The sequence below is a fragment of the Lupinus angustifolius genome, chromosome LG19 (assembly GCF_001865875.1).
Source record: "Lupinus angustifolius cultivar Tanjil chromosome LG19, LupAngTanjil_v1.0, whole genome shotgun sequence".
NCBI classification, from domain to species: domain Eukaryota; kingdom Viridiplantae; phylum Streptophyta; class Magnoliopsida; order Fabales; family Fabaceae; genus Lupinus; species Lupinus angustifolius.
The window spans coordinates 8,876,092-8,889,544 of record NC_032027.1 but is presented as its reverse complement, the minus strand read 5'-3'; the positions used below and the strand labels follow the sequence as shown (position 1 = coordinate 8,889,544).

Genomic DNA, 13,453 nt, shown 5'->3' with positions numbered 1-13,453 from the left:
ATTGACGAAATATCAGAAAGAAAAAGTATATCAGTGCAGCTAATTGTAAAATACATAAAATTTAGGGTAAATAATACCAAACAACCTCCAATAAATAAATAGATAAGAAAATTTATCAAACACTGGGTCAATTTATACGATTACAAGAAATATATGCAACAACGGTTTCAATAAATAGATTTTTCATGAACAAAATAGAAGGAAAAACAATGCTACATGCTTGCATGTCTTCTATGTTCTATTGAGTGCATCCCACGTTTTGTCCCATCCTAATAATATAATCACAATCTCAAATTCTTCCTCTGTGTATAAAAAACTACTTAACCTCTCTACATGTATATATCACAAAAATAACAATTTGAAGTATCATAGAAGCTATAATAACACAAAAAGAGTTGATATGTCTAAATATTTTTTCTTATCTCTTCTTCTTGTGTTTCTTTACACCATTTCAGTCCATGCCATTAATCCTCATGAAAAAAACTATGATGAAAAAAGCTATGATGATGAGTCATTCACTTCCACCCCTGAAGATACTGTTTTCACTCTTAAAGTCAAAACATTAGATGAAAACAATTTGGATAATCTATTATCCTATGGTTATTATCGTAAAAGCTGTCCACAATTGGAATCAATTCTACACAGGAAAGTGAAAGAGTGGATTGAAAAGGATTCTACTTTAGCAGCAAGTCTCATAAGATTGCACTTCCATGATTGCTCTGTCAGGGTATATAATTTTGTACTAGTTACTTGCTATATATGCTTCATAAATATTTGTTACACATTTCCATTATCCGGATATAATTGGTGTTCATTTTATAAAACAAGTACTCTAATTTGGGAATAGAATATGTTTTGGGAAAATGTATTCCATGTGCCACTTATTTTAATTATTTAAGAAGATATAACTTAAAATTGAGTTGAATATCATATAACTCAATATTTTCTTTATCAATCAAAATGAATGACATTTTGATTGATACAATTTCTAAGGATAACATATTTTTCATTTAATTCTACTACATACCTGGGTGATATCAAACATTATCTTAATATATATTTACTCTCCAAACATGAGTTTGGTTTAATGTTGTTTATTGACCACGAGACATATTTAAATCTTAAACACAGTCTATCTACCAGTAAAAACTGCACACATTTATAACCTTATTGAGTAGTAGCCTCTTTTACTCGGTCAACCTTTTATTATAGAATTCTTTGGTTGGTGTTCATTTGGACTAATTATATTTATACAGGGGTGTGATGGGTCCATTCTATTGAACCATGATGGAAGTGAGAGAACAGCAGAGTCAAGCAAGACACTGAGAGGGTTCGAAGTGATCGATGATATAAAGGCAGAGTTAGAGAAACAATGCCCGAAGACAGTGTCTTGTGCAGACATTTTGAGTGCTGTTACAAGAGATGCCACAGTTGAGTTAGGTGGACCTTATTGGGCAGTCCCTTATGGCAAGAATGATGGCAAGGTCTCCATTGCCAAGGAAGCTGAAATTGTGCCAATGGGTCATGAAAACATTACTTCCTTGATTGAGTTTTTTCAATCCAAGGGTTTGACTGTCTTAGACTTAGTTGTCCTATCAGGTAATCAAATGTTATTTTCAAATATATATGCATCAATTCATTAGCATCTTCCAACATTATAACACAAAACCATTTATAATTATGCTATTAGTATACATTCACTATATTATTAGTATAATTAAATCATACCGTCAATATATGATGAAAGATATGCTGTCAATACATACATATTAAATCTTATTTTGAGGAGAGATCTGCTTACTTCAAGATTAAGTTTTTTAAATTTACTTCACATCCTAGTCATCAATTCTAGAGAAATTCAATAGTTTGAATTAGTGAGTAGATCTAAACCATTAGATATCTCTAGAATTGATTATTAGGATGAGAAATAAGTGTATCCCCATTCTCCTATTTCATATTATAAAACTTAAAGTTGTTGCAAAGTTATTTCCTTGTTTTCGATTTTTAGTTAGATATTTATGTGTTTTGTCTAGCTAACTCATCTAGAAAAATTAAGATTTGATTATTGTTGTATCATGATTATGTTTACATTGTAGTCTTAATTGCATTACAACTATTATGATCTAATATGACTAATGTAATCTGCAATCATAATATGATGTGACTGTGGTGATTGTCCCAATGGAGATATTGCAGCCTCGAGTGATGTGATGTACATTTTAAATAAATTACTAAAAAAGTTAATTAAAATATTTATTATAAAAATAAGTTAAACTTGTTATAATAGGCTCCAACTTCCTTCAAAACTTGGACTAATTGATGCTATATATATAATGATGTTTATGTTCAGGGGCACATACTATTGGAAGGTCATCATGTGGCTCTATTCAATACAGGCTATACAATTACAAAGGCACTGGCAAACCAGACCCATCAATTGATCCCAAGTACCTAAACTTCTTGCAAAGGAAATGTAGATGGGCCTCAGAATATGTAGATCTTGATGCTACAACTCCAAAGACCTTTGACAATGTGTACTATATAAATCTCAAGAAGAAAATGGGTTTGTTATCCACAGATCAATTGTTATATTCTGATCTAAGGACTTCTTCTCTTGTTTCTGCTTTGTATGCTACACCTTCCTTATTTAAGCACCAGTTTGGAGTGTCCATGGCAAAGCTTGGAAATATTCAAGTTTTGACAGAAGAGGATGAAGGAGAAATCAGGACTAACTGTAATTTTGTTAATGCTTCCTGAGTTATTATCTGTTTTTTTTTTCTGACTAGTTTGAAATTGTTACATAAATTAATATGCAACTTTTTTTAAGTTGTCTTTTTATCTTCTTCTCATTGACTAATATTTTCTTGGGTTGTTTAGATAGACAATTACATATCCAAAAAAGATTAGTTACTTATCCACAGAATAAAGGAATATTATTGATAATACAAAAAAATCATGTTTATTGATAAGGGTTATTGACATTCCTAAATATGTATTCATATGCATTGTTAGTAAGTATGACTTCTGAAAATAATGAATTGGTGTTTGGTTGATAAGTAAGAGGTATAAATAGGGATTTGGAGTATCAATTACTTACCAAATACATGACACTTCTAAAAGGCTTAACTCACAAATAAAATGCTTCTTTCTAATTTCTATCACGTTCTTAGAAAAATAATTCCAAATTGAAGCATATAGAAAGAAAAAAACAACCATTATTTAGTACTATTGTTAATATTATTATGTGGTACAGAAGGTAAAAATAGAAGGAAGATTGTCCATAGGACAGAGCACATACCTAATAAGTTGTTCTCTAACTAGAAAAGTAAACATTTGAGCTTGAGAAACTTTAGTGGACCATAAAATTTACTAGGATAATCACTATTATTGAAGAGAAAGCAATCTATAAGGTAAATAAGATTCTCTCCACTGAACTATATGTATTCACATGCAAAGGTTTGGTTTAGATTTGATACATTCGACCAAATGGAAGAAGATCTTTTCCAGTACTGAAGCGTCTAATGCTGGATAGGATTATGATATATCGTAAAAAAATCTTTCTGACGGTCATAATTTTATATTATTTTTGAATAAAAAATAAATAAATAAAGTTTAAAAAAATTCAGTCACATATTCTAATAATGACTTCTCCATTAACGGAAAGGAGTTAAACTCCAACCAAATATACAAATGAAATTGAGACATACATACTATCTAAGTTTTCAGTAACATACTCCTTACTTGAGTTGGAATTTAGATTTAACTCAAGTGTTGTCTCAATGTAGCTAACTCATGAAACTAATGAGTTCAATTTTTAGCTCAAGTACGATTAACTTGGTTCATGAATCAAGTTTTGGTATTTCACCAATCATCGGAAAATATCTAACACTATACACAACCAAATAAAATTATTTGGATCGTGTTGAAATGATTTTAGAAACCACACTGAACCAATAGTAATTACATATACACAAAAGAATGAATACTATTTCAGTTATGGGTCTAATTAACTTTGCAAATGATAATCTAAAATGTACATTTTTAATATTTTGCATTTGTTAAAAGTTTTATTAGTTAACATTTTCATATTGTTAAACTTATATTGGTTTGTTACTCGTATTGCTTTGAATGTGATTTATTTTTATCATTGTTTTTATTTTCGTTCTCGTTTTTATTTTTAGTTCCGATGAATATTATGAATGTTCAATTAAATCTTTGTGTGTATCAAATTAGGTACTAGAAATCTTGGAGTAGTTTTATTGATTTTTTATGTGAATTGGTGATTCTAAAACGTATTATATTTGTTGTTTTGAAATAGATATGTTTTTATGTGAGTTTGACACTTTCAAAGTTATTAGACTAGTTATGTTTTATTAAAAAATTGAATCAAATTGAACTGAAACCACATATAATTTTTGTATCGAATTTCTTAATGTAAATCAATCAAATTGCATGTTATTTTTGTCTTCCAATTGGATGACTTTTTACCTAAAATCAATTCAAACTGATCACAAATACCCCTACATTTATGTCCTAACCTTAAACATATTTGTTTTTTTTTCAATTTGATGTAAGGTTCTAATTTTACGAGAATAACAATATACCTAAACTTAAAAAGTACTATTATAACCCACTCGGGAGCATATATGTGTCCCAAATATGTCATTTTGTGTGTCAATTATTGTGATTGGTTGAAAAAATACTTAACTATTAAATTTTTAACTCACATTTTTTCCGACCCATCACAACATGTGATAACTTTTTGGAATGTGCTCTTGACCCACCCTAGAGACTACTTAAGGTCGTTGAATTTCAATATCGATATCATTAAATCCCCCACCGCCTTATTAGTACTTTCATTCTCTTCCATTGAGAATTCATGGCCCATATATGTGGCAAATGGATGAATTGGATAGATTTAGATCTTAATAAATATATAGAGAGAAAGTCAACCACAAATCCAAACAAATATGTTAAATCATATTTTAAACTGTTGAATTAATCAATATTCAAACTTAATGGTTAGAATTTATTTCATCTATGAATATATTTTAATGGATTGGATGGATGCATATTCAATTTAATTGATTTTTAATTGAAACACAAACACTTCTGAAAAATCTTCCTTCTAAAAACCAATATCTAAAAAAACTTTTTAAAAATCACCTTTTGTAAAAAAAACATTTTTTAGAACAAATATATTTTTTTAAAAATCACTATTTAAAAAAAGAAATACTTTTAAAAATCATTGTTTTAGAAAGAGGTGTACAATATTTTTAAGAAACAATGTATAAAAATGTGATTTTTTGAACGTTTGAAAAATATCAAATTTTGCAATATTCTATGAGAATTTGACGTTTAAGATCCTACATACAAAGTTTTTAACTCATATTTAGATATAATATTTATTTAAGAACAAATTTTTATAATCAACCATATTCACATGTCCTCCCATTATCTCACCATCCTATGAGCAAGTTCTAGTAAGAATATAGATTTGTAGGAACATTTTATTTAATAAAAGATGAAGTAAAAGTGACAATAAGAAACAAGTACAGGAAACACCACGCAAGAATTGATATTTAACAACGCTCATTTAACAATTCTTATGTGTTAAACGCTGTTAAATGTAAGGCATAAGATAATTAACAGTGCTGCTTGAAGCAAACGTTGTTAAATGTGTTATCTTTAACAACACTTATTGAAGCAAGCATTGTTAAATGTCATACTTCATATATTTAATAACACTTCTTCAACATTGCTTATTGAAGAAAGTGTTATTAAAGGTCTTCATATATTTAACAACACTTCTTCGATAAGCGCTGTTAAACGCTTGTTTTAGTGAGCGAGAATCTTTTCAAATTCAAAAACAAAACCTCACATAATAATACACATATCACCCAGTTTATTATTTCTCTTACTTTTCTTCTTCTCCATAAGTTACATTTTTTTCTCTTTTGTTTTTAGTTTCTCTTTTCAAGCAAGTTATCGATTTCTGGTTTTTCTCTTCAAGCATAAGGTAAATCATTATCTTATTTTAACTCATTTATTTGTTGTGAAGTTATACAATTATGATGTTATAGGTTTTTGGTTATGGTTCACTGCTTTAGAAGACATGGTTTGAGTAGAATGATAAATTTTATTTCTCAATTGCTGCTAATTTTGTATATTTTTTAATAACTTTTGCAATTTTTTTAGAGATGTCATTTTTTATTTGTATTTGCAGTTTGCATTGATTATTGAGGAACACATGAATACTTTGTAAGGACTTGCACATTGAAGGAGAAAGAATGAATAACTTGTGTAAGATTTCATTACTCATATGTTATTTTATAAAATTGGAACCGGTTAAAGTTGAATGTAGCTGAAGTCGTTGGTGATTTAACAAAATTTATTATAAATGTGGTAAAGTTGGTCATGTTTGTCATGTGTTTGATAGAATGTTTGATAGACATGCTTCAATAAACGCTGTTAAATATTTATTTTCTACAGCGCTACAAAAAACATTGTTGAATATAACCTTATGTACTACTACACTCATATAAAATGCGCCAAAAAAACGATATTAAATGACAATTTTAAGCGCTTTTGTTTTGCTATTCTGGCATAGTGAAAGTTGGAGTTCAGATAGTGTAAGAAATTGAAAAGCAAATAATAACATTTGAGAACGTTTGTTTTTGGATGGATTAAATATACATCTAAATAAATAAATCCATGAATATTCATCGAATATAATGGATGAATTGTAATATATACTTTATTAAAACTATCCATTGGATTATATTCAATTAAATCTATTAATTTTGATGGATTAATTTAATTTTCATGGATTTAAATTTACTGTAGATTTTTACCACATCTAATGACCAATTACTATGGTCCCAAATTTCCAATTCTCCTATCCAATGCTATATATAGACAAATTTTACGATTTAAAAGTTTCTATGGATCTTAATATGATCATGAAATATTAAGCAAAGAACGAATGAAGAATAAAAATGGAGAATATTATTATCTTGATAACATGAAGTGAAGTGATTGGGAGGATAAGATCTCCTTTATATACAAAACAAAATGGGAAAGGAAAGGAACAAATAACCTAACTGAAAAACTAAAAAAAGAAACTAAACTAACAACTAACAATTAAACCAACTACTTGTCTTAAGCCAAGCAAAGGCCTATCACGAAAGAAAAAAAGAGAAATAGAGAAGTTGATCCTTAGGCTACAAACAACCAATGGAGACTTTGTCTTCTAATGGTAGAGAACTTGAGGTTGAAGATGACAAGGGATATATCTTGAACAGAAAGAAAAAAGAAATTAACACCCCCTCAAGTTGGACAATGCAAATTGTAAAGACCCAACTTGGTGATGAAGTCTTGAAATGGTTTAGGTGGCATCGTTTTAGTGAATGCATAAGCAAGTTGTTCAGATGAAGGAACGACAAAAAGATGAACAAGGTCTCATTGTATCTTTTCTCTAACCACGTGACAATCAATTTTAATATATTTTGTGCATTCATGGAAGATTGAGTCGTGTGCTAACTAGATGGTTGATTTGTTGTCTCAATAAATAGAGGTTAGACTTGGAAGAGGAATGTGAAAATCATGGAAGAGGTAATTAAGACATCGGATCTCACAAACAAGGTTGCTCAGTGTTCGATTGTTAAATTCTGAAGAGAATATACTAATATTGTTTTGTTTCTTAGTCTTACAGGAAATGACTATTGGTCCAAGAAAGATGCAAACTTCATTAATTGATTTTCATGTATGTAAGCAACAAGGCCAATCTAAATTGGAAAAAATAGATAATTTAAGGGTAAATGTTGATGAGACAAGTAGTCCTTGTGTAGGTAAAGTTTTGAGATAGTGAAGTGCCCTCAATGTTGCTTTGCAGTGAGAGTCCATGGGTTTAGTCATAAAGAGAATAAGTTGTTGGGCATCAAAAGAGATATATGGCCATGAGATAGTGAACAAGTTGTTTATAACAAGAGGGAACAAGTAAAGGACTTCCTTCATTAAGTTGTAATTTAATAAAGGGGTCAAAAGGGGTTTTAGCATGTTTTGATGCAAGAGAGCTAGAGTCTTCTAGCAAGGATATGGTGTATTTTCTTTGATTGAGATGAATGCATGAGTTGGATCTTGCAATTTCTATTCCTAAGAAGTATCTAAGAGGATCTAGATCTTTGATTTTGTAAGAATTGCCAAGGACTTGCTTGACATGATTGATTTAAGTAAGGTTGTTTCTTGTGAGAACAAGGTCAACAACATATACAAAGATATTTATAAAAGAATTTGCTGGGATTTTAGCAAACCATGCTTGATCAGCTTGTGAGTGAGAAAAACCTAGAGATATAAGTTTAGATGATAGGGTGTAGTGACATTCACGACTTGTTGGCAATAGGTCATAAAGTGATTTGTTAAGTTCGCAGACTAGGCTTGAATAGGAAGGTAGCAGTCTGGATGGCGGGTTCATGTAGACATTTTCATGCAAGTCACCATGGAGAAAGGTTAGTTGATGTCTAGTTGTTCTAAAAACTAGGATTTTGCAGCACTTAAAGCCAAGATAACTATCCCAATTGTAATCTTCACAATATAGGAAATTGTGTCAAAGCAGTCTACTCATTTCATTAGGGTATATCCCTCGGATACAGTCTGGCTTTTTAGTACCTTTCTAATGTGCCATCAACTTGATATTTAACTTTGTATAACCATTTGAAGCAAACATAAGTTTTGTTCTTTGTAAGATTGACTAAGGACCATGTGTTGTTGAGTTTAAGAGCTTGAAGGTCTTATTGCATAGCCTCTTGCCGACAAGGTATTGTAGAGGCTTGTTTATAAGTGGAAGGTTCTTGGATGGTTAAACAACAAAACAAAAGTTTCTACAGGAAGCAAATCAGTTAGCATAACTAAGAATAGAAGATAAAGGATAAGGGATGCCTGAAGATGAGTTGGTAATGTCTATCTGAGATGCAACAATGTTACAATGATAGCCTTATAAATGAGTAGGTGGTTTATTAATTATGTAGGAATGTCTAAGGGTAATAGGAGAGGAATGATGTGGGGTTGGAGATTTGGCATTAAGAGTGGAAGGTGCAGCGACTTGAGTGTTAAGGGGAGGGTTTGGATTAGTTTTCTTAGCAACAATTAGATTAGGTGAAAGTTTGCATATGGGAGAATCAACATCTACAAAATTGTGTGAAGGGAAAGAAATTTTCATAAAATAAAACGTGTCTAGAAAGAAAGACATTGTGGGAATGTAGATCGTGTAATATATGTCCTTTGGTGCTCTTTTATACACAAGAAAGGAAATCTTTCTAAATCTAGTTTGAAATTTTGTTTTGTGTGAACCAATAGTGTTAGCATAAGTTAGACAATAAAAAACTCTAAGGTGATCAATAGAAAGTGATTTATGATATAAACATTGGTAAGGGCTATTGTTTTGGAGAATTTGAGTTGAGATTCTGTTCATGAGGTGTACACTATATTGTAATAAAAAATTCTCCATGAATTTGGGGGAGATGAGATTGAAAGAAGAGAGCTCTAGCCACATTTAAAATATGTTGGTGTCTTCTTTCAACAATCATATTTTGTTGAGGGGTTTCTACATAAGTTCGTTGGTATTTGATTCGAGGCAAGGAAATTATGCATTAAGAATTCAACACAATTATCACTCCTTAGACATTTTTGTTGGGTATCTACAGGTCAGAATACACCTAGAAGAGGGGGTTGAATAGGTTTCGCAGATCACTTACTCCACTTTTCCTATATTTTGCGCAAAACTAAAACTGATTGTACTTAATCCATTAAGCTTGGTTTTAATCGATTAAATAGTGTTTGGACTTAATTGATTATGGTTGTGGATAATCGATTATCCTGAATCTTGAACTACTTGATTTTGTGGTTTCTTGCATAGCAAGTTACCAATTACCAATTCTTTACATAATTAATTGATTATCGAAGTTACAAAAAGACATTAAAACATATTATAACATGCAACTCATATTAACTCAATTAATCAACATAGTAAAGAATAAAAGTAAGGAGATTAGGGATAGAAAGAGGTGCATAATGAATTTTTATCCTGGTTCGTTTGCGGTCCACTACAAACTACATCCAGGTCTCCCCTTCTGATCTCAGAATATTTTTCTTCACTATTGCAATTGTAAGTTTACACGCACACTTCCAATTACAAAAACAGAAAAACTAAGTTGCTTCTTTCTTGGCACCTATGAGCTTGACAACCTAGGTTTTATCTACCTAATTTGTATGCTAAGATCTCTCATGCTTTCGCAATTCGGCCTCAGCCTCGGTATCACTCAAACCAAGACCTATTAATCTCTGTGAAGATTATCAAAATCTCTCTTGTAGTGAAGCTATTCACAAAGAGATCAACTTCCTTGTTCAAAACAAATTTTGTTGAGTTAACTTGAGTACTTAATACTCGGATTCAACAATTAAAACTCAATCTAAAACACTAAGCAGAAAATCCATAAGCACCTAATTCTAAATGAAATGTAATGCATTAGGTTTTTCTGAAAATTGATTTGCACTCTTTTCAGAAAAAGATTTCCCTCACTTTTCTCTCAAAGAAATCAAGAACTTTATGCAAGAATGCAATGCATAGAAAACTAGAGAAAACATGCAATGATTTTACTTTCTAAGCCTAACTCAGAATTCTCTCACTCTCTAAGTTTTCTAAATACACTTTTTCACTATAATGCAATGTATGAAATTGTATGCTCTTTAACTATTTTCAAAAAATGCAAGTTATGCCACATTGGCAAGAATTACAACATTTATTCTAATCCTACTAATACTGATATTAATCGATTATTTATCCACTTAATCGATTAACGAGTTGTTAAAAAATAGTTTTTTGTTACGTCTTAATCGATTAACGTACTAACAACATCAAATCAGTTAGTAACTGAATTCTTGATAATCGATTACACATACTGCTTAATCGATTATGCTAATTTAAAAATGTTTTTCTTGATGTATGGTAAACTACCTATATGATATAAACATGTTATGCATAGCTTTTCAAAATATAATACCTGCATAAGACTGTGTATGTGATTGCATGAGCCTACTTATCATAAGATATCTAGATTTTATGTCTCAATTTTAGTCTTCTTCAATTTTAGTTCTTGTGAGACTTCCATCTAAGATTACCTAACCTAGACTCAATCTAAGGCAATCATCCTAAGACTTCTAATACAAGTAAATATTATAACACCCTAAGTCTATAAATACAATCTATGAGTCTTCGACTTGTTGTTTGTTGTAAGATCTTCAAGCTTACTTGTATATCTATTGTCTTCATCAAAACTTCGGTTAGCATTAAATGTGCGGGTCTTTACTCTTTACACTTTCAATTTGAGTTTGGTGTTGAATTGTATTTCCATGTAAGAAGACATGTGGTTAATTATGTGGTGTTTGGTTTCAACTTTTGTTTTCATCATAATAGTCCAAGTAAACCTAATATGATAATCTAATAAGGCTAGGAAATATTTGTGTCCAAATAGAGATGAGATAGAATAGGGTCCCTAAATGTCAACATGTAATAGATAAAAAGCCTTTAGGCTTTCAGTTTTACTAATTGAAAAAGGTAGTTTCCTTTGTTTAGAAAAATGACATATGTCACAAGGATTTGAAGAATTAAAATTCCTAATTATTAAAGGAATCTATTTGCTAAGTATCATCATGACATAATGAGATACATGCCAAAGCGCAAATGTCATGGGATTTTTATTATTGATATTGCTAGCAGATTTGTGAAAAGTGAAAGAACTTGGGAGAGAATGCTTTGTTTGTTGTAGATTTATCATGGACAAACCTTGTTGCAACAGAGTTAAACCAATCATCATCTTGTTATTTTTCTTAAAAATGAGATATTGATTCTTAGAAAATATCAAATGACAATGCAATTTTTGAATCAACGTATTAACAGAAATCAAATTCGTATGAACTGAGGGAAAAAAGCACATCAATCAATTTGAGAGAATTGATCAAGATAATGGTACAATAAATACAACTTGAAACTTTCTTATTCATATCATAGGTGATATGGTTTGTGGCTCCAATGCTCAGGAGCCATTGTGAGTGTATGTTACCTAATAAAGAGACACACATGGTGGTGTTGACAACTGAGTTGGCAACATGAATCTGCTATGCCTTGGATTGATTGAGTATGTCTGAGATGTCTTGCACTTGATCTTCTATGATGATTTTATCAACACTTTGCAATTTTCTATTCACCTTTGGATCTGCATTTGGATATACTTCGTTATCCAAGGGAAACCAGTAGCATGATTAGCCATTCTTATAGGTCTACTTGGCTGGTATCTTGGAGGGTATCCATGCTTGACGAAACATGCTACAATGGTGTGGTATGTTCTTTCACAAAAGGTACAAAATCTGTTTGCTTGACTTTGTCCCATTCCATTTGATCTACCATCTCTCCCTTTATATGAATAGTTCACTCTTCTTGTCAAATTATAATTGCTCTTATGTTGATAGTCCTCCATAGAATTAACAGATAGAATTCATCCTTTTGGTTCAATAGGGATTTATGTTGCCTAATTGTCTTTGTTACTACATAAGCATGAAAAAGACTTTGCTAATGGTTGGAAGATGATCGATAAACATTGTATGGGATTTCACTTGAGCAAATTGCTCATGTACGCCTTTCAAGAATCTAATGACATAGTTTTCCTTTCTATAATTTTTCATTGATTGAATTACCCCATAAGTACAAGGTTTGACACATTTATAACTCCTATTGGGTCAAAAATATTCTATTTCTTCTCCTAAGTTCTTTAATTGGGTAAAGAACTCAAAAATTGTTAGTTTACCTTGTTTAATTGGTAAAACTCCTCGTGCATTTGAGCAATGTAAAAAATATCACTTTGGGAATACATGTCTTATAAATCTTTTCATACTTTAGCTTCACAATCAATCCAAAGGATTGATTTAACAATGGATTCTTCTATGGAGTGTTGAATCTAAGATAGAGCCATCATATTGCGTCTTATCCAGAGATCATAAAGAGAATCTTCCAAGTTTGGTTGTGTCAAGCTTCCATAAATAAATCTCAGTTTGTTCTTAGATTGAAGGAGCAACTTGAAAGCTCGTGTCGTGAATGATAATTCCTCCCATTCAGTAGGTGAGAGACAAGAGCCAAAGTATGGTTCTCCCTAGAGTGGAGAAAGAATGGATTTGATGAATTTGCAATATGGCATGTCATTATTAGAAGAAAAGGATAGACATAGAGAAGAAAAACGAAGACGGAAAAACAAGGATTTTTATATTGGTGCACCTTCTTGTCCACCGAAGGCTACGTCTAGTACTCTTACAGCACAAGAGATTTCTTCACTAAAGATTATGAATTGTAATTACAATATCTCACCCCTAAGATCTCTATGTACCTTACACACTCCCTAATCCTTAT

The 13,453-nt window shown here is 30.8% G+C and overlaps 1 protein-coding gene across 1 annotated transcript; it reads left to right on the top strand.

Annotated features, from left to right (window-relative positions):
* Positions 401-2,771, top strand: LOC109333967 (peroxidase 7-like). Its single transcript, XM_019569545.1, has 3 exons — positions 401-727; positions 1,257-1,599; positions 2,351-2,771. Exons 1-3 carry the CDS (start codon positions 401-403, stop codon positions 2,755-2,757), a joined length of 1,077 nt encoding a protein of 358 aa, XP_019425090.1. The 3' UTR covers positions 2,758-2,771.

Excerpts from the sequence above, each read along its gene's own strand:
- LOC109333967 (XM_019569545.1), top strand. The coding sequence starts at position 401 with ATGTCTAAATATTTTTTCTTATCTCTTCTTCTTGTGTTTCTTTACACC. Across the intron at positions 728-1,256 it reads TCCATGATTGCTCTGTCAGG|GGGTGTGATGGGTCCATTCT; the intron begins GTATATAATTTT and ends ATATTTATACAG. Across the intron at positions 1,600-2,350 it reads AGACTTAGTTGTCCTATCAG|GGGCACATACTATTGGAAGG; the intron begins GTAATCAAATGT and ends GTTTATGTTCAG.